At 39.2% G+C, this 21,558-nt stretch overlaps 1 protein-coding gene across 2 annotated transcripts in view; it reads left to right on the forward strand.

Moving 5' to 3' along the window:
- ATP9B (ATPase phospholipid transporting 9B) overlaps positions 1-16,669 on the forward strand; it is a 360,476-nt gene extending 343,807 nt beyond the window's left edge. The window contains exons 23-30 of one of the 2 annotated variants that reach the window (XM_083187774.1): positions 198-262; positions 1,421-1,576; positions 3,277-3,341; positions 4,320-4,428; positions 5,065-5,122; positions 6,819-7,022; positions 8,741-8,773; positions 13,707-16,669. In XM_083187774.1, coding sequence (XP_083043900.1) covers positions 198-262; positions 1,421-1,576; positions 3,277-3,341; positions 4,320-4,428; positions 5,065-5,122; positions 6,819-7,022; positions 8,741-8,773; positions 13,707-13,843 — 827 coding nt within the window. In that variant the 3' untranslated portion in view covers positions 13,844-16,669. The remainder of the gene's footprint in view (positions 1-197; positions 263-1,420; positions 1,577-3,276; positions 3,342-4,319; positions 4,429-5,064; positions 5,123-6,818; positions 7,023-8,740; positions 8,774-13,706) is intronic. The other variant, XM_083187775.1, reaches the window with a different exon arrangement.
- The last annotated feature ends 4,889 nt before the right edge of the window (positions 16,670-21,558 follow it).

The following is a 21,558-nucleotide window of genomic DNA, read 5'->3' on the forward strand; positions in this document are numbered from 1 at the left end:
TTCTGATTAATGGTTCAAAGAATGTTATGCTGAATGGTCGGCCCCCACACATTTCCACCTCACCAAATCTGGCCCTCATTGCAAAAAGTTTGGACACCCCTGGCCTTTACTATACATGTATTATTGTAAATATATCGTTCTATTGACCTAGAATCTGTACTTAGAAATTCTAGTGATGTGACCACACTGTTTTTTAGGTGATGGTGGCAATGATGTCAGCATGATCCAGGCAGCGGACTGCGGCATTGGTATAGAGGGAAAGGTAACACCATCTATCTTTATATGTTTAGCGTCCGTGAGTCTCTGATACACTGCCATCTGCTGGCAGAGAGTGAAACTACATCTATCTCACACATGCACAAACATAGAAGGTAGCAGACTAACTTTCAAAGCTTTTGCTATGAGTGGGCTTACTAGTTTATTATATTTGCTGAAAGTTCAGAAAAGGTGATAAGTGTTGCATTTCTGACATCTTATTACATAATAATGTCCTGATTAATGAAGTTGTAATGTAATTTTGAGATCCGGATAATGTAACCAGTGGTTCCCAAACAGTTCACGTTTTCCAGGTGTGTATTATCTACTGTTACATTTTAAAATTACACAGGTTACCTGGAAAACGTGACCTGTGTGGGGTCCTGAGATCCTGTGATATAAACTGTGTAATGTCTGAATCTGAGCATGGGGGCCTTGCAGTGATCCAATTCGGCTCCCGTCCCGATGGTCGGATTTGCACATGCGCATTTCTGCGCGTGTACAAACCCTGACAGCAAACGGCCACAGCAAGTTACACACTCGCTGGGCCGAGGGATGGGCAGTGACCGCACTGGACCATGGGAACGCCCAACGTTTTATGGGCATCCCCATGAAAACACTGGGCATTCCCATGGGTACGCCATTGTCTGCTGGGAGGCGAGTGTCTGACGTCACATGACGTCAGCCGCCTGCCCCGTCTTCGGCGCGGTGCTTGCAAATAAGTCACTTGAGACTGACTTTTATTTGCGAAGGCGGGACAAATCATTGTCGCGACCATTGAATGATTTCTCTTGCTAGCGGCTCATGCAAGGGGGTGCGTTCTTGTACACATCCCCTCACATGTTTCCATGGAGATTACTGAGCAAACCTGAAGGAGGGCCATGGACTGATCATCATCTGGCAAAAGGATACTACGTTCATGTGATGGAGATTGCTTCCTTCTTACAGATTCTTTAATTAGATGTTATTTAGATTACATCAACACTACCTGCTATCTGGTAAATTAGTCATCTTACTTCAGAAATACATTTATTCTGTACAGAGGAGACATTGTGGAAGTTTTGGATAGAGGCAATTGGAAATCTCACCTGGTGTTGAAGTATGGTCCTGCTAATATCTGTACGGCTCTCTAATAGTTATCTGCAATAATATATTTCTATTGCAGGAGGGAAAACAAGCTTCTCTTGCAGCCGATTTTTCCATCACTCAGTTTAAGCACATTGGCAGATTACTGATGGTGCACGGTCGGAACAGTTATAAAAGATCAGCAGCACTGGGGCAGTTTGTCATACACAGAGGCCTTATTATTTCCACTATGCAGGTAACGTTATATATTGATTTGATGAGATTTTTAAACATAATAGATAAATATTTTTAGATTGTGTAAATCAGGCATGTCCAAACTGTGGCCCTCCAGCTGTTGTGAAACTACAGGTCCCATCATGAACTATAAAACTATGTAATCAGGAAAGCTTTGGTGACTTTTATGCACTCTGGACCTTTTTATGCCCCCTATAATTACATGGTCTACCACTTTGGCTGAGTTACTGTTGTTCCTAAATGCTTCATTGTTGTAATAACATCACTTCATACCTGCCAACCTGACCCCCTCCATGAGGGAGAAAATGCTCTGTTCCTGGACTTCCCTGGTAATGTACGATTGCCATCACCTGTGGTGAAACTCCTTTCTTTCACTTTACTAGCTCAGCACAGGTGATGGCAATCATACATTACCAGGGAAGTCCAGGAACAGAGCATTTTCTCCCTAATGGAGAGGGCCAGGTAGGCAAGTATGCATCACTTTGTTAATTATATTTCACAAACCATCTTATTGCAAAGATGGCATCCTATCATAATAACCCAATGTTTGTAAATGGAGACTGCATGGCTAGGTGCTTGATTTTATACACCTGTGGCAATGAGTCTGATTGAAACACCTGAATTCAATAATTAACAGGTATGGCCAAATACTTTTGTATTTCTCTGTTAGTCAGCTACCACCCCCACTCACCTGCTGGAATCAACTAGTAATCCACCCTGTCTGCAGCAGTATATGATTTAGCATACCTTTTTCTTTTGCTGTCAGCATTTAAAGCTCAATACGACTCTGTACTTGCCTACCTGACCCTCTCCATGAGGGAGAAAATGCTCTGTACCTGGACTTTCTGGTAATGTATGATTGCCATCACCTGTGGTGAGCTAGGTAATTGATAACAAAGGTGTTTCACCACAGGTGATGGCAATCATACAGTACCAGGAAAGTCCAGGAACAGCGCATTTTCTCCCTTACAGAGAGGGTCAGGTTGGCAGGTATGAATACGACCCAGGTGAAATACAGTTATTCATTATCACCTTTCAGCTGAGGAATCTTATATTACACTCTAAATTTAATGTTGTAATCATTTATTCAATTTCATAATAGCTATCATAAAGAAAAATACAGTACCCGATGTACTGCTTTAAGGACCTAAAATACACACACACACATATATATATATATATATATATATATATATATATGTATAAAATGTATATGCCTGTATTAAAAAGTATTTTTTTTCTGGGTGACAATGTCTTAAGAGCACTGTATAATTTGCAAACAATTCGATATTTCACTTTCCCTTCTTTCCAATGCACATATTTATCTTAAGGTCTATTTTTGGAATTTGACGCCATTCATCCCGAGCTTACAATTTCCATTCGGTTTGTCAGTGCTGTCATAAAATGGATAGTTCCGTGTCTGTAAATTAAATTGTCATTCCAGTCTGGTATAAGACAAAGGAGTTGCCTCCGCACACTGAATAAATACAATGTTTCCAGTAATAAGTCATAATTGTGTGTTCTTGATTAACGTGCATATATGATCCGTATGAAAACAATGTTAAGAACAGTATATACCTTGCACTGTATATCTTAAATATTGATTATGACTTAAAACATTGTTTATTTGTCCTACTGTGCCTTACTGTAGTGTTTAAGATGCAAAATGTATTCATTTTTCATTTCTTGCTTCCTTTTAAGGCTGTGTTTTCCTCAGTCTTCTATTTCGCATCTGTTCCTTTGTACCAGGGATTCCTAATGGTAGGGTAAGTTAAAACTAGTATTTATTTGGTGACAACTTGGTAAGAAAACTATTTTTGTTTGATTACATCAGGGCCAAGATCAGTTGGTTGCCTTTTAATTATGTCTAAAGGAAAATGTTATAATTAGTTTTTCCCATATTATTCATGCACTAATAGTTAACATGGCGAGGGAGCAAAAAATAATGTCCTTAAAAAACCAACAACAGATATTTTCAGGCAAATGAAAGTAATTGACCCTGGAGGGGTTCTATTCAGCTTTGTATCCACACCAGGTACATGGTGGTTTTCTCATTGACAGTAATGATGAAGCAGCCAAGTAGCAGGCATGTGAACTACTGATGGAAGAGTCGTGAAATAATCATGTACCATACATATTTGTGCAGTAATTGTATCTCATCAAGAATGTTGGAGAAATGCAGTAATTCAGAAATTGCATCTTACCCCTTGCAGTGCTCCTTACGGCCCCCTCAGCAGGACTCCCCTGTTGTGTGGTTACATCATGACATTTGTACTGTTCTCATGGCTCAGATCCCCTAAAGTGCTGCTGTTCTGATCTTTATACATGTGATGCCTTCACCCACTGTCTATACGACTCTAGTACTTTGCGATTCCAAGCAAATTACTTCATTCTAAAATGTAAAAGCCATACTTAAATAAAGTACAGCAATTCCTCCTTTCTCGCTGGCCCTTGTACTTATTGCAGTGGGGCACTTACATTACTCTCTGATGATATTTGTTCACAGTTTCAATACTACTTAAAATAATAGTATGTATATAGATAGCTGTACTGCCCTATGCTCATAGTTCTAGTGTAAGCAATAAGCAACACCTTTTTTTTTTTTTTTTTTTTTTTACTGAAAGCTTTTTCTTTCCTTACTTTTATAGGCTATAAACTAAATAGTACATCCTAGTAGATTGCCTAAGCAAATAAGAATCTCTGTCATTTGATTTGCCAAGTATTTTTATTATTTATTTTGCAAGGTATGCAACCATCTACACAATGTTTCCGGTATTTTCACTGGTACTAGATGAAGATGTGAAGCCAGAGACAGCTCTACTCTATCCAGAGCTGTATAAAGACCTAACAAAGGTAAAACTAACACAACAAGTTCTACATCATGTGAGGCACTTGCCTAGGGGCATCTGCTGATGGAGACAGCACAGCAGAATGCCACCCACATACCTGCATCAGTCTGCTGCAAAGCAAAGAGTCAGTCTCCAACGAAGGAGGTGGAGCTTGCAGTGATGTGAGGGGTGTCTAAAAATATGGAATTGTAAAAATAACTATACACCAGGCATTGCAAGGTAGAAGTGTACTTCTTTAATTAATCACCTTGCTGAGATAGCCACATGCACTGCACCATTGTCTCTCACAGAGGTCAATGATTTCTCTGTCAGGTTTTTCTGTCTATCTTTTTTTTGTTCGCTCCTCAAAAATAGAAAATGGGAGAAACAAAATTAACCCCATAAAGATAATCCCTTACTGCTGTTTTTTCAGGTGTCCATTCACGAAAGGTGCTATAACTGTGTACTTACCAGTACAATGTAATTTAGTAATGTGTAAGTATTTACTGTTACAGAGACAAATAAACTACATCTTAGCATCTAAATGATCATACATGGGTTTAGAGTTTAACATTGAGGAAGTTCTTTCTGTTTGAACTGTATTCTTGTATTAGTATTAGTGCAATGTTATTTATTTAACATTACCTTTCTTTATTCCCAGGGAAGATCCTTGTCTTTTAAAACCTTTCTCATCTGGGTTTTAATCAGTATATACCAAGGTAAGAGAGACTCATTTAGCCAGACGACAGGATTTTTGTCTGCCATTATTGTTTTCCCTCCAGATTTGCTTCCGCCAGCTTAAAATTTTATCAACAGTCATATATTGCTTTCTTTTTATCAGGTAAATCGATAGCGTGACAGTGCTCCTTGCCAATCTGCAGTGCATGATGGGTGATTGGTATTGGAATTGATGCATGTCACTTAAAATCAGTGCTGTTTTTAATTAAGGTTTAATCCCGTAAAAATATTAACATTTGCTTCTCACATTGCATGAAGTACCATCTATTTAGGAGTTCGTACCTGGCTGAAAGGTACTTTTTGCAATGCAAAGCAAATAGTGATGCATAGAAGGCTTTTGGCTTTTAAGTAAATGCTAAAAAGGCACCAGGATATATCTGTATTTATACTTGTTCTACTACTATCCTATATAGGATACTATTGTCTTTTTATTAAAACAGTTTTCTCTGTGATATTCAGTGATATTTTCCCATATATAGCATCTTTTAAAAAGTTTATTTTCATTTCATTCAGCTATAAATCTTTTCAGACTGTCGCATTGACTGCTTCTGTTCTGTGTCACTCATGTCATTTTCAGTGAAACATAATTGTGTCTGTAAGGTGCCAGACTAGGCTGACTAGGCATCCCAGGGTTATCAGAACAGAATTATTGCCCGCAATCCTACAGTACTTAATTTTTTAAGGTGCCCATACACAGAGAGATTAACTCTGTGTGCTTTGCGATAGATCCCATCTAGTTCAAAATGCATGCGATGTGATAAAGCAGCGTGCGTTTTGAACTAGATGCAAAGCCATCTAGTTCAAACAGTACGTGCAGAACATACTTTATGTGCTTCCCGCGCATTGCATCGCCTCGCAAAGCAGGAGCGCTCTGTGTATGGGCACCTTTAGTTATACCTCACTACTCGCCATTTAGTGACCATGTTAACAATCAAAAGGTTGACACCATTATATCGAATGTCGTAATGTCCACATGGTCAAAAATATTAACAACACAAATTCTAGGAATAGGCTTTTTACCAGTGTCTATATTCTCCAAGATGACTTTGTTGTTGTCAATATTCTGAACATGTTGAATTGTAGCTGTCGACATCATTGACTCTATATAATGACTGTTGAGATTACGAAGGCCAGCACCAAACTGCTGTTTGCAATCTCACTTTGGTTGTAATCCTTTTATTTAATGAGCTTCTAGTATTTTGTGCTTGTTTAGTCCCTTAATAACCTTAGTTAGATACTTCATAAATCATATACAGTGAGCCAAATGTAATAGGGTGAGAGTTTCAGAAAGTGAGAGATTTTGGAAGAGTTTTACCCTTTTTTTTAAAGCAGCAATCAATTACACTGCAAAACCAGGTTGATTTTGCCATGTAATTGATTGCTGCTTTAAAAAACATGGGAAAACTCTCCCAAAAATCTCTCACTTTCTGAAACTCTCACCCTATTACATTTGGCCCAGTATGTGTTAAAAGAATAATTATAAAAAAAATGAATTATGCAATTTTAGTTTTAAATCTGACCTTTGTGATGTGTTTGTGCTCCTGATATATCCATTTACATTATTACTAGGGATACCTAGGTTTCATTATAATGTATTTGATGCAAAGTAGTATGTGCCCAAATCAGTGCTGTTTCACCCTTGACTGCATGGTAATGATCATCGTCTTGTGTCTTTAGGTGCCATATTGATGTATGGAGCACTGCTACTCTTTGAGTCTGAATTTGTTCATGTGGTCGCCATCTCTTTCACTGCCTTGATTTTGACAGAGCTGTTAATGGTTGCATTAACTATAAGGACGTGGCACTGGCTAATGGTTTTAGCTGAATTCTTCAGCCTTGGCTGCTATGTGGCTTCACTTGCTTTCCTTAATGAGTACTTTGGTAAGTGGTGTACATTTGCTCTACCAGTGTAACAAATGGCAGCCATTTTCCCAGAGACCTACACATGCGCATTAGACTCAGGCACAAGGCTAGAGTCTATTTGTTATCCTAGTGTTAAAGGTCTTCTGCTTTGCTGGCTAGAGAGGAGCGGTGCCTGGAAAGAGACTGCACATGGGCCCCCTCCTCTATCTGCATTGCAGTGGCATATTTTGGCATATCTGCATTATAATAAAATAAAAAAACAACCTAGCACACACATGAATTCCCATAGTGCCAATTATGTTATCATTGTTTGTCAGATTTAGTTTTTGGTATCATCAAGATGGCAAAACATGCTTCCATTGCGGCACAGGGACACTGTCCTAAGCAGCACATGAAATGTAAAATCTCTTTGTATTCAAATTAAAATTCCAGCAGTAACTGTTAAAAGTCTATTTTACTTAACAGAACTTGTTTATTCCTTCACCACCTCCTTATTTTAAAAATGTGCTAAAAATAATTAAGGAAAGTAAATACTTGAATCATAAACACAATATCTTAATCTGACATAATGAAAACCGCACTACCGAACACAAAATCACTCCTTTCACCTCTCACCCACATAGAGTAGGTAGCAATGCTGCTGTGCAATAATTATCTGTGATTTTGTGCGGGCACGATTGTATGAATCAGCTCCTAATAGACTAGCACCACCAATTCTGGAAAGTGACTACGTCTGATTGGTCGTCTAATAGACTCTAGCTTTAATTTGTGTCCAGTTTGCCATTGTTGAATGTTTTTTCCATTTACTGTTTTTATTATGATAAAACTACAGTATGTCCTATAAGTATATCAAGGTGACCATTTACATTTATTATAAATCGGTATTAATGTTGAATGGGCTTGGATTATAGAGTGTGGATCATTAGGTCACCAGCTTGTTGGTCGACAGTCATTAGGTCGAGGCCATGCTTCAGGCACCTTGCCTCACTACGCTCGGCACACTATTTTATTCTCCCACCACACCCTAGTGGATAGTAGGGCATGAAATACCACCTGTCGGCACGTGTCGGCTCAAAAAAACTGTAAAAAACCCCATGTCAACTTTTTGACTGTCGACCTAACATGTCGATCTAATGACCCTGTCAACCTAACCCATGTTAACCTAATGACTATCGACCGACATGCTGGTTAACCAATGACCGTATCCCGGCTTATAGGAAGGAATAAAACTCTGTCAAATGTACATCATTACTGTACATCAATGTTTAAAATGTATGGGGTGTGGTCAGGGGACCTAGGGAGGGCAGAGCGCAAGCTCCGGGCGCTAAAAGGGTAGCAGGGCGCCGCCACCACACTCGCTGCCCGCCACCAAATGCCACCATCTTTTCCCTGCTGCTGGCTGCTTCCGCCCATGGCTCACAGCCAATATTATTAGCCATGTAGCGCCTCCCTTCTGTACTCCCCCCTCCCTCTGCACCCTAGGCAGAGAGAGGGTGCACCACCGGCCTCCTCTCCTACTACCTCCGCTGCGCAGGGAAATGGGAGATGGGGCTAGCGGAGCAAACTGCATTGCAAGGTGCGGTAGACTTACTGCATGCTGTCAGGCTGACAGTGTGGGTTGGTGTTCCAGCATTAGTCCCTGTCATGCCGCTAAATACTATTCTAATCTCAACTCTGCCTTTTCGATCTTTGCTTTTTAACTTTTTATGCTTCTGCTTCCTTATCTCTTATCTCAGGTCTTGGTAGAGTGTCATTGGGAGCTTTTTTAGGTAGGTGTTGCCAAATGTCCATCATCTTTTTTTTCCCAGAGACCTGATTCTGATTTACAATAAAGTCAGAAATACAGTAGCAAGAACAGTAACTGTTCCACTGGGTAAATGCTGGCTGATTCTGCACGTAGCTCACAAATCTAAATCTCTCTGCACATGTTCCATCTGCCCCACCTCTACCACTACGTGGTTTCACCCATTCTCACTTTATTTCCAAAGCAGAATCAGGCCCAAAATGCATATTATAATTGAATTTCCAATACAGACGATACATATTTGTTTATGGGTCATTCCATGTCAGTTCAACCAGGGGTGTCTGCCACCCATCTCAGATTATTCCTGAATTATTTTATTTTATTTAAAAGAGAATACCAAAATAACTATTTGTGCCAAATAGTTTGACTTTCTGACAATTAGTTTATTATATATTGATTTTTCAATTGATTAAATGATTTACTAATCGTGGCTTATTTATCCAGTTCATTCGAAGTGTTTATTAAGGAATCACCACGAGATTTGGACCTCTAAGGTAACTTTTACTCCTGAATCCAAAAATACCAAACCAAATTACTTTGTCGTATGTTTCAATGCGTTACGGTAAAAGTGCACTTTTTCTAACAGATTTAAGCTAGGCAGCCCCATTTTATGTTAGGTGCTTAACAAACGAAAAAAACGGTACTCTGTATTATAGTGGGAAAAAAAAACACATGAAGTTCGCGTTCGATTACTGTTGCACACAAGAAACAATCCTGTGCTGCAGGTGAGGTAGCAGTGTCTCATCTGCAGCACACAGCAGCCAGACACAATGCGTTGGTTATTTTTTTGTTATACTATATACAGTAGTATATAATATATTCTTTATATTATGCTAAATATTTGTAACGGTACATTTTCTAAAGTGTGATTTGCGTTTTGGCTTTAAAAAAAATACTATATCTTATTTCTGAATGAATTGAACACAATGACCATGCTGATGGATAAATGATACTTTAGTTTTATACCCACCATTATATTTATTTTTATCTATAAGGTCCTCACAAGTTTATTGTCCAGGGCTCCCAAAGATTTCAGTTAGGTCTTTGTATTTCATTGTTAGTGAACTTAGATCACAGGTTCTCAAATTCGGTCCTCAGGACCCCACACAGTGCATGTTTTGGAGATCTCCTCACAGAATCACAAGTGAAATAATTACTTGAGTACTGAGTAATGAATGCACCTGTCGGGTTACCTGGAAAACGTGAACTGTGTGGGGTCCTGAGAACCCCTGACTTAAAACAATCCAGCTTAAATGTCTAAAAAATGAAAATATTTAGACAAAAGTGAACTGCGACGTGGAACATATACATAGCAGCAGTACATTAAAATCTGATACATTGGATATATTATTCAATGTAATTAAGAGGAACAAGATGTGCTGGTACACTTTATGAAACTAAACTGGCACATGTGTTGTCCTAGCCTTTGAGTGATAAGGGAGGTTTTTTTGTTCATTTTACCCATGTCCTCTGTGTAATGGAAGTACCTACTATCAAAGGCAGTACTGGAAGGCAGTATACACATTTTGCTGACACTTGAAGGAAAATTACAGACCGTTATAACAGGTGCCAAACAAGAGTACAAGGGAACAGTTAGATTGTTGACTCAACTTAAGTTATGGACTCCAGTTATGTTAACGTTTTTCAATTTCTTGGTTTTTGTGTCTTAATTATGTAAGCGGTACAACAGTTTTTAAAATGAACTTCATGATTTTTTTTCTCAACTTTTTAAGGAATAAAAACATAAGGCAGACAAAGTAATTTGATTTGGATTTGGGAGGAAACATTACCATTACCTCCCAACATGACCCTCTCCAGGAGGAACACAATGCTCTGTTTCTGGACATCCTTCGGTACTTATGTATTATCTGGGCTCCCATGTTAAAAGCATCCCATTTTTTCATACCCCTACTATCCAACTACGCATGGAGTTGATTTTATATAGTGCGGCGAGCGCAGCGAGCCACCGTGCCCGAAGCGTGGCGAGCGCAGCGAGCCCCGCGAGGGGACGCGGTCTCATAAGTAAAACGGGAGCCCAGATATTACATAAGTACCCATCCTTCTTTATGACTGCCTTCACCTGTCCTAAACAGGTTAATTGGTAAAAGAAAGGTGTTTCAACACATGTGTTGGTCATCAGAAATTAAGAAGAAAGTCCAGAAATAGAGCATTGTGTCCCTCCTCGAGTGGGTCATGTTGGGAGTTATGCATTACCTCCTTTGTGTTGATTCCTTAATTACCTGTGATACTTAAAATAAACTGGATAAAGAAGCTGCGATTGGTATGTAATTTAATACGTTGAAAAAATTGTATTTAGTTAAATAATTGTCAGACAGTTGAGATATTTGGCAGAAATATTTTTTTTACATCCTCACTTAGATGAAAAAATGTCATAAAAATATGAGAGAATTTGTGGACATTTCATTTTTTATTTTGAGTCATTTGATGTGGAATGACCCTAATTATAATAGAAACTTTTCACCTTCTACTGTGTTTCTGAAAAACTTGTATTAGTACATACAATAGTGGTTGTGTAGATAAAATTGTTAGTGTGTGATAACCATCCTCATTATCCGCATATTACTTTTTAAAGAGGTACTTATAATCATTTAGGTAAATGTAGCAGGGAATGCGGATGTACAATTTTTCTTGCTTCCCAACCCATAATATTGTGTAAGATATAAAGCAAGCAGTTAAGATTTGTTCGGAATCAGTATCACTGTGCCGTCTGGGGTATGAAAGGCCCACCGGGGGAATGCAGTTATAGGAGTCCATGCTCCGGGGTGTGGCCAATCACCTCAGACACTTGACAAACCACACGAGTGCATAGTCTGGAAGTCTTTTTAAATACATAAAGTAAAGATTGCGAGTGCATGCATGATTGCATACCAGTTTAATAACAATAATGCACTGTAGGAATACACCATATTATTATTATTATTATTTTATTTATAAGGCACCACAAGTGTTTCACAGTGCCGTACAAAGGAACAGTACAGGGAGACAAACTTAACATTACAGTAAATGAATAACAAAATGGAGTTACAGGTAAAATGAATGCCACAATTCAATACACATTACAGCTTAAATGTAAGGAGTAAGGACCTGACCAATGGGCTACTAGGGGCTGGTGGCCAAAGATGGAGATGAGGATGTGGACGAAGATGGTCACTGAGTGTGTGTATGGGAGAGCTGTGAAGAGAATAGGGCTTTGACAACAGGAGGGAAGAGGGCCCTGCACTGAAGAGCTTACAATCTAGTAGTATAATTTAACATATGTATTATATAGAAACTCACAGTGGGTCTCCAGTCAGTAGGGCCCACCGGGGGATTCTATCTATAGGGCAGTTCCACCCTGTTAGGAATGTATATTGTGTGAATATACATAGCCAAATGTTGAATCCCTCTGAAATCCAGTATCTAAACATAAAAATGTGCCTGACACACTAGGACAAAGCCTGCCCAAGTGTCTCATATGCTATCATAAATAACTTTTTGTTCCTGATAATCTGTCCTCTGTGGGCTCCTAACTACACTCCCATCTCTGACCTGAAGCCAATTTTACTATCTTTCACTTCCATAACCACTCTGATAGTAGTTCCTTATTATCTTACTAATTCTATTGCATTTTCTTTTTGCAATTTATCTTTTCTGAAATGAATAATAATAATGAAACATATTGAACAGTGCAGGAGGAGAGCAGCTGCAGTGCTGCACTTCTAAAGTTATGATGATTTATTAGGTATTTGTTGCCAATAAGCAAACACATTTTTATTTAATGACTTAATTGATGTATCCACTTTGCGCATGTTAAGGTTCAACGGCGTTGGCAACAAAATCAGTAGAGTTTTAAAAGTGTTAACAACGGGTCAGAGAGATGTGTTTATTTAGTGCATGGTGTTTTCTGATCTGCCTGCAGATTTCCATGCCTACCTGACTGTGAGCACACTAAAGCTTCCGCATTCTGTAGTATTTCTGAATGTTTGTGTATTGACCTCACAACTGCATATAATACAATGATGAACGGCACAGATGCATTGTTTTAATTACAATTTTTAAATTTATCAGTACATATGTTTTACGTTATTTCTAAGGTAACACTAAGCATGAATTTTGAATGTGTTTGATTCACCTCTTCTACGTACAAGGTTTCAGGGGCGTAAGTTCATCCCAGTCACCCGGAGGAAAGTTGGAGTTAGGTGCTTCCCATCCCATATCCACGCACACTACTTACATAGTATTATAGATAGGGCTTTCAGCCAGTCTGCAAGGACTGGGGGCCGCAGTGAATTGGCAGGGCTCTAGCTACACTGTGATTCAGCGATCTCACAGTCCAGCAGCAGCAGCGGGTGCACTATCACTTGCAGCAGCGCTGTATGTACGGTACAAATGGAGATCAAGCCAGGTAGAAAGGGATTTGTTGCACTCTGGTAACGACATGTAGTGCTGGTGGATGTCGCTGTGGGCAGATTTAGAATGTACAGTTTTAGTTTAGTCGGCAGGGGGAAAATTCCTAGCTGAGCTCTAATCAGCCAGGTGAAAATAACACCACCCATTATTGGTGGCAAATATTCAGAAGCAGCGTTCCCTGCATATGAGAAATAGGTGCATGTGTGCCCCTTGCATCATATAGCGGCTTGTCCAGGTGCATATTGACTAGGTGAGACCCGGTATGCTCATTGTGTATGTAGGAGCATGGAAAAGCCATGCAAGTAAAATACTGAAACTCAAACTCTCAGTTACCCCCCTTTTGTTTTCTTTATGGAAGGTGCGGTTTATATTAAGTAGTGTAACCTAAAAGTAGATGACCAATTTCTTTTTTGTCATTCTCTGCATACTAACATTGCATAAATTCTTTTAATAATAACATTTTTACTCTTTTTTTTTTTCTGTAACAGATGTTGCTTTTATTACAACCTTAGCCTTCCTGTGGAAAGTATCAGCTATCACCGTTGTAAGCTGTCTTCCCCTCTATATTCTAAAGTACTTGAAGCGCAAATTCTCACCCCCCAGTTACTCCAAGCTTTCGTCCTAGTTCTGAAGTTTTGGGTACTCCCGCATGTAATTCTGTGACATGACACAAGCTGCCTCGCTGTGTTCTAGTGACTTCAGCCTTCTGAATGAGATGAGAGTGCAGGAGGAGCCACAGAAGAGCACAAACAACGCTTTTTCTACAAGACAGGAAGACAAGACAATGTTATAACTGATACAAGTCAGTAAATGGAAAATGAAAATAATTTTTCAGAATCGGTTTACATTTTTTGATTTATGGAGCATGAAAACTTGACATTGTCGCTACTTTATTTTTGTCTTTTTTTAGTATGTTACTTGAAGGCATCATGAAAACCGTCGCATAAGGTTTGAAGCACACCTTACATGTATAATTTCCTTGTATGCTGCTACTTTTTTCTGTATGAACTTGGATAAACTCGCTTTATCATTATATTTTCATTATTATTAGGGTGACTTATAATACAAATATAAATCAAGCTTTAAAGTGTACCTAGTAACAGCAAACAGTGAGAGCAGCCATTTTGTGGGTGGGGCTAATATTCACTATTTGATAATGTCGTCTGTTCATTAGCTATGGACTAGAGATATCAGTATGGATTTTGAGACCTTACATTGCATACTGTATGTGTTACTGGGTTGTGCCTCAGGGTGTGGTATGGCCAACAGTCGGGATTCCGTCGGTCAGTATACCGACATCGGGATACCGCCTGCTGGTACTCTGACAGGGGGCAAGATCAATGAAGTGCTCACCACACAATCTATTCTCCCTCTATTAGAGTCGTGGACCCTCATGAGCCAGAATACTTCCTGTCAGTCGGGATCCCAACTGTCGGGCATTTAAACAGCCGGGATTTCGATGTCAGAGTACTGACCATCGGAATCCCGACTAGCGGGCTATCATATGGCACCCGTGCTTCAGAGAGGTCACTAGTTCTAAAGATACATGTATATTAGTTCAGCTCACTTAAACCTGGCCAGTCATTCCTAAATAAAACGTATATTTTTAAAACATAACACAAGGTTTTATTTAAACTCAGATGTGCTGGTTTTATTTCTTTCCACTAAGCTACGATTCGAGGAAACATTTTTTTTGTTATGTTGAGGTATACTGCTGGATCTTTTGCTTTCCTCATTTATATAGAATGCCACTAGCATATGAGAAAGAGAAAATTATAAATAACTAAGTTAGCTTTTTTTAAGAACAGACTGTAATATATGTATACTATATACTAAGAAATGAGGGAACAACATAACCGTAATGTCAGTGCCGACATCTTGGCTGAACAAAGCAAACACTTGAATTGCTGTGGCGGGCGCCATCTAGTGGCCACAAGCATGTAAAACATTTGAATTACCCTCATAGAAGTAAGGAGCAGCAATTAGCCTTTAATTATTAAATTCGTTGTTTTTTTTTAGCAAATGTCAGTGTGGTGGCACACAGGGTTTTTTTTTTTTTAATACCATAGTTTTCTGGTGAGAGAGCGGTGGCGTTCTGGATGAAAAAACACACCAGCACTGAGTACATAGACTGTACAATACTATCACATAGACTTCTCCTTCGTAACACATTATTTTGTCTATCTTTATTAGTTCTCTGTATGCAAAACTCCCCACGTGCCACAGCCATACTATTCAGTGGTGACCATTCCACTCTAATTTTTAAAAAGCTTACTAAAGCTCGCTCTACAAGCTGACCAAAGCTAGGTCTACCAACTTGCTAAACCGACAGTACGATTTTAGTAAAGTCAGTTATTTCTAGCAGTTTATCATTCACACCTGACAGACATGTGCATAAATGTATACAAGCAGCATATCTATGTACTATGGGGAATATTTCTTAATAATTGTCTGTCTTGGTCATATAACCTTCAAAAGAGAGACAACATGTACATTCTTCATCGAGATCCTACACTGGATTTTAGCACTAAGTTTACTTGCCTTGTAATTTGCTTACTTTTGTTACTCAGGTAAATTAAAAACAAAATGATTATGTACTGAATATTATGTTTCAAGAATCATTTAACTTCCATTAATACTTGCTACTCTAACCAGATGCTTTCTCCGTTTATGTTCTATATGAAATTTTTTAGACTTTTTTACTCTATAGAATCCTTCTACTTTGTATCCAGATAGCTGATGGACATTGTCTACGCTGACACCAAAAGGTCAACGTTCACAAAAGATCGACACATGCAAAAGTTTAGTTTTTACAACTTTTTTATATTATTTGGCCTGTTTTATTTTTTTATCATCCACATGGACTCAGTCAAGTGCCGTGAGGTACCAAACTTGGCAAGCAAAACTGTACTCTAATTGGTGGTCCACGTGATCATTGACACCAGAAAAAAAAAATGTGAAAAAACTCATATTGCTCTTTTCATGTGTCTACATTTTGTTTGTGTCGACCTTTGCCAATGTCGTCTTTGTGCATGTTGACCTTCTGCTGTTGACCTAGACATTGTAAGCTGTACCACACCTCTTATACATACCACTGGGCATCTTACCACATATACAGCACCTTCTGCATCTTAACTATGTGGCAGTAAATGGCCAAACACTCCAACTTTACATTAATAAAGTTTGTTTTGCAAAAGAAATAATAAGATCCCTAAATAGCGCTACAAATGCTAACACCAAGTAATGTTATATACTTTGCCAGTGTATATTTTGAATACTTGACTTCTTAAATTCCTTTGGTTAGCCATTATTAGGTTACACTTGTAAATACATAGATTAAACATGCATTATTTTAAAGCCTGTGAAACGTAATTGTTTTGTTTAACACGTCTTTTATTTGAAATACTGTATATCTTTGTTACAAAAGCAATAAAGTCCAATTTCTACCCAATTCTTTCTCTATTTTGTAATAAACAAATTGAAATGTAAGTTGTTTCATAAAATGTTTGGAAAAAAATCATACAATGATCAACAACTTATAATAATATTATTATTATTATTATTAACAGTTTCTTACATAGCGCATACCTATTCTGCAGAGGAATATTTGAACATTCACATCAGTCCCTGCCCCAGTTGAGCTTACAATCTATATTCCCTGCCACATGTACACCCACACACAGACAATCTAGGGTTAATTTGTTGGGAGCCAATTAACCTACCAGTATATTTTTGGATTGTGGGAGAAAACCGGAGTACCCGGAGTAAACCCACGCAAGTACGTGGAGAATATACAAACTCTGCACATTTAGGGCCATGGTGGGAATCGAACCCATGACCTCAGTGCTGTGAGGCAGTAATGCTAACCATTACACCGTCGGTACTGCCCTACATGTAAAGTAAAACTAATAGGCCGGGGTTTCTCAACATTTATTACAGGACCCCGCAGAATAAACGTCACGTGTCAGTAAACCACACATGCATGGCAGCATTTCAGCACAAAGTTGTGGCCCCATGCTGAGATGGTAGGGATCGAATTTTGGGTCAAGACCCACAGTGTGAAAACAGCTGCATTAGACACGTCTTGTACTTTTGTGTGTAACTCAAAACTGAGTTGTGCGTGCATGTGTTTTTAGTGTAAAATGGTACCTTCCAACATACATGCTTGGAGAATCAGGACTCTAAAAAGGGGGTGTGGCTCTGTGCGAATGATGATATCATGAGACATGCCTCCCATATTTGTGTGTGTGTGTGTGTGTTTTGGTGTCCCGCAAGTCTCAAAAAACCTTACTGTCATGGGAAAATTGGGACAGTGATAAGGTATATGGTAAAATACATCTATTTGTTCAAAAATGCCCACAATAAAAAAGTGCATATTTATTTATTGTTATTATTTATTAACAGTTCCTTATATAGTGCACACATATTTCGCAGCGCTTTACAGGAAATATTTGAACATTCGCATCAGTCCCTGCCCCAGTGGAGCTTACAATCTATATTCACTACCACATGTACACGCACACAGACATTCTAGGGTTAATTTTGTTGGGAGCCAATTCACCTACCAGTATATTTTTGGATTGTGGGAGAAAACCGGAGTACCCGGAGTAAACCCACACAAGTACGTGGAGAATATACAAACTTCGCACATTTAGGGCCATGGTGGGAATCAAACCCATTACCTCAGTGCTGTGAGACAGTAATGCTAACCATTATACCATCCGTACTGCCCATATCATGCATATATACTTCCTTTGAGATGCCGATACAGCTGTCAGTAGCTATACTTCTTACAAGTGTCTGAGGGCTCATGGACTTATACCCTGCTGATGATAATAATTACCAGCGCTAACTAGCCGCTTTTGATTGGCCAATTGCTAATTCACTTCTGAAGCTGATACTGGCTTCTTAATTTATTAGATGAGTTTGTATATTTTATAAGTAATTTTTTTACTTTATTTCATACACAAACTTATGGCACTGTATAATTTATTTCATGTAACTAAAAATATTTACTGAATATTTTTTTGCTTTATGAAACAAATATTTAAAAAAAAAAACGTTCTTGTGCTTAGAACCTTTTTGTGTGCAAGTACATAAATATTTATTGCATAAACCTGATGCCTATGGCTACTGGTTCACTGTATTTACATACTTTTTTATAATATTTTTAAAATTTATGTAAAGAAGCTTAGCAATCAGCCCGATGTGTTATGAAGGACTGTCACAGCAGTCATTTTAGCAAAGAATAAGTATCAAAAATAGTTCTGGAGTTTGTCCACAAGGTGGTGCTTTTGTCATGTACATTTTTAAAACCTGTTTTAGAGACTGTATAAAGAAAGATAGCACTGCATCCGTCATTACAATGATTTATTAAAGTACAGAAAGGAATGTCTCAAAAGAATAAAACAGATTTATTACAAATTGTAGATGCTTGTATTTACAGGGAAAAACTCCTTGGTTACTTTCCAAAAATAAGCACATTTGTAATATGCAGTACTGCAAGGCATGATTAGCACTGTAATGCTGAGCTGACTTAGGCAGATTGTATGCTTTCCATAGTGAGCTCTCAGCTTGGTATAATGACTAACAAACAGAAACTGTCATTACCCAAACATTTTAAGGAAAACTTCAAGTGTATTAAAACTTTCCAAAGCTCATTAATCTAATGTTCACTTTGCAGAAAACTAAGAAAGGCATTTGTCCTTTTCATAGAGTTCAGCATTATCTAAAAATCACCCATTAAGTGCAATAACGACATGATATATGAAGATGACATTCAATACGTATGAGCTGTGAAGTGCAGCTGAATTAGTGATTAGTAATAGCAGTACCCAATTATTCACGATCCTGCCAGGAGCTATCCAAATACATTTTTGCCTGCCAAAAGCAGCCCCATTTTCGAGTCAAAATGGGGCTGCGGCAGCCATAAGCACACCGGTTTCAGTGAACCTGTGTGTTTTTGGGAGTAAATATTTCAGTTTTTTCGGGCAATCAAATTGGATAGTTTAAAAAAGTATAGGAGAAACATCAGGTAAATCGTGAAAAACTTCAATTTTTCACACCCAATGTTTCTTCGGGACTAATTGGATACCCTCTAAATGTTATAAATGTTTAAGTTCAGATGGTTGCCAGTCTGTAGGTCCACATTAGCTGCAGGGGACTACTGTTTTAAAAAGACAACCAATGGGAATAGGAATAATTGGGGTACATTTGCTTATGATTTAGGACTTTGGGGTAGATTTATTAAAACTTCTACAAAGGAAAAGTGGAGGGTTGGCCCCTAACAACTTATATATATATTTATAGCTATCATTTATCTAGTGCATTCTTGATACCTAGTTCCTAATTGGTTACTATGTGCTACACCAGTCGTGTCAAACTCATGGCCCTCCAGCTGTTGTAGAACTCCACGTCCCAGCATGCCCTGCCACAGTTTTAGCAATCCATTATATAAAATCTGTGGCAGGCATGTTGGGACGTGTAGATCCACAACAGCTGGAGGACCATGAGTTTGACACCACTGGGCTACACTATTGGGTACCTTCCAACATGACCCATTCCACCAGGTACAAAATGCTCTGTTCCTGGCTTTTCTTCCCACCGGAGGTTGCAGGGGTGGGTCTGCAGCACAGTACAACATTCAACTGCCACCCCAAATGCTGACAAATATCACTGTCCAGAAGTAATTGCCAGTTAGTGTGGCTAGCTAGTGTAGCCATAGGTGGGACTGCTAATGTTTATGTTCAAATAAAGTTCATGTCATGCAGTAAGGCAGGCTTTCCCAACCACGGTCCTCAAGGCACACCAACAGTGCAGGTTTTAGTGATACCCAGGCTTCAGCACAGATGGTTTAATCAGAATCACTAAGGTACTAATTAAGTCACCTGTGCTCAAGCCTGGATATCACTAAAACCTGCACTGTTGGTGTGCCTTGAGGACCGTGGTTGGGAATGTCTGCAGTAAGGTGTTACTTAGAATATAAGGAGCAAGACAGACTTTCTGTTACAATTTCCCCACAGCCAGAAGACAGGATTTTCTATTATATGGGCATTATGCAAGTGTCTTGTATACACCTTATAAGACGCATCACAAGTTCTCATGTAAAAGTATATTTGGCAGCAATCTGTGTATAGGATGTTTTTATGTAAGACAAATTATCGTTTGCATTCTCTTTCTGTCAAACACTCATGTTTTTCTGAATTTACCAGACTCTGCTAGAATATTGGCCAATTTCCTAGCTACTGTTTTGTAAATAAGTAATTTACATTATTATAATAAGTGCAGCAAGTAGAAATCATGCCAGTCCCAATGTGTGCCCTGACATTTTCCAAGAACTTTAGTGTGAGATTAAAGTTCACAACCAGACAGTCAGATTGTGTCTACTTTACCAATGCACTGTACATCTAGAAGCCTACTGCACTTCCGTCATACAAAAACTGGAGAGAGTTTTGTAACTCCAAGTCAATTACACTTCTGTCTACTTAGGAAGCAAAACTGATTGAAAATCAGGAGACGTGGAGGAGGCCGTACGAGGGCAACAACCCCGCTACAGGACCGCTACCTCCGCCTTTGTTCAAGGAGGAACAGGAGGAGCACTGCCAGAGCCCTGCAAATTGACCTCCAGCAAGCCACAAATGTGCATGTGTCTACTCAAATGGTCAGAAACAGACTCCATGAGGGTGGTATGAGGACCCAACATCCACAGATGGGGGTTGTGCTTACAGCCCAACACTGTACAGGACGTTTAGCACTTGCCAGAGAACACCAAGATTGGCATTCGCCACTGGTGCCCTGTGCTCTTCACAGATGAAAACAGGTTCACACTGAGCACATGTGACAGATGTGCAGGTGTCTGGAGACGCCAAGGAGAACATTCTGCTGCCTGCAACATCTTCCAGTATGACTGCTTTGGCAGTGGGTCAGTTATGGTGTGGGGTGGCATTTCTTTGGGGGGCCGCACAACCCTCCATGTGCTCGCCAGAGGTAGCCTGACTGCCATTTGGTACCAAGATGAGATCCTCAGACCCCTTGTGATACCATATGCTGGTGCGGTTGGCCCTGGGTTCCTCCTAATGCAAAACAATGCTAGACCTCATGTGGCTAGAGTGTGTCAGCAGTTCCTGCAAGACGAAGGCATTGATGCTATGGACTGGCCCGTCCGTTCCCCAGACCTAAATCGAATTGAGCACATTTGGGACATCATGTCTCGCTCCATCCACCAACGCCACGTTGCCCAACAGACTGTCCAGGAGTTGGCGGATGCTTTAGTCCATGTCTGGGAGAAGATCACTGAGGAGACCATCTGCCACCTCATCAGGAGCCTGCCCAGGCATTGTA

The sequence above is a fragment of the Crinia signifera genome, chromosome 5 (assembly GCF_055691185.1).
Source record: "Crinia signifera chromosome 5, ASM5569118v1, whole genome shotgun sequence".
Lineage (NCBI taxonomy): Eukaryota > Metazoa > Chordata > Amphibia > Anura > Myobatrachidae > Crinia > Crinia signifera.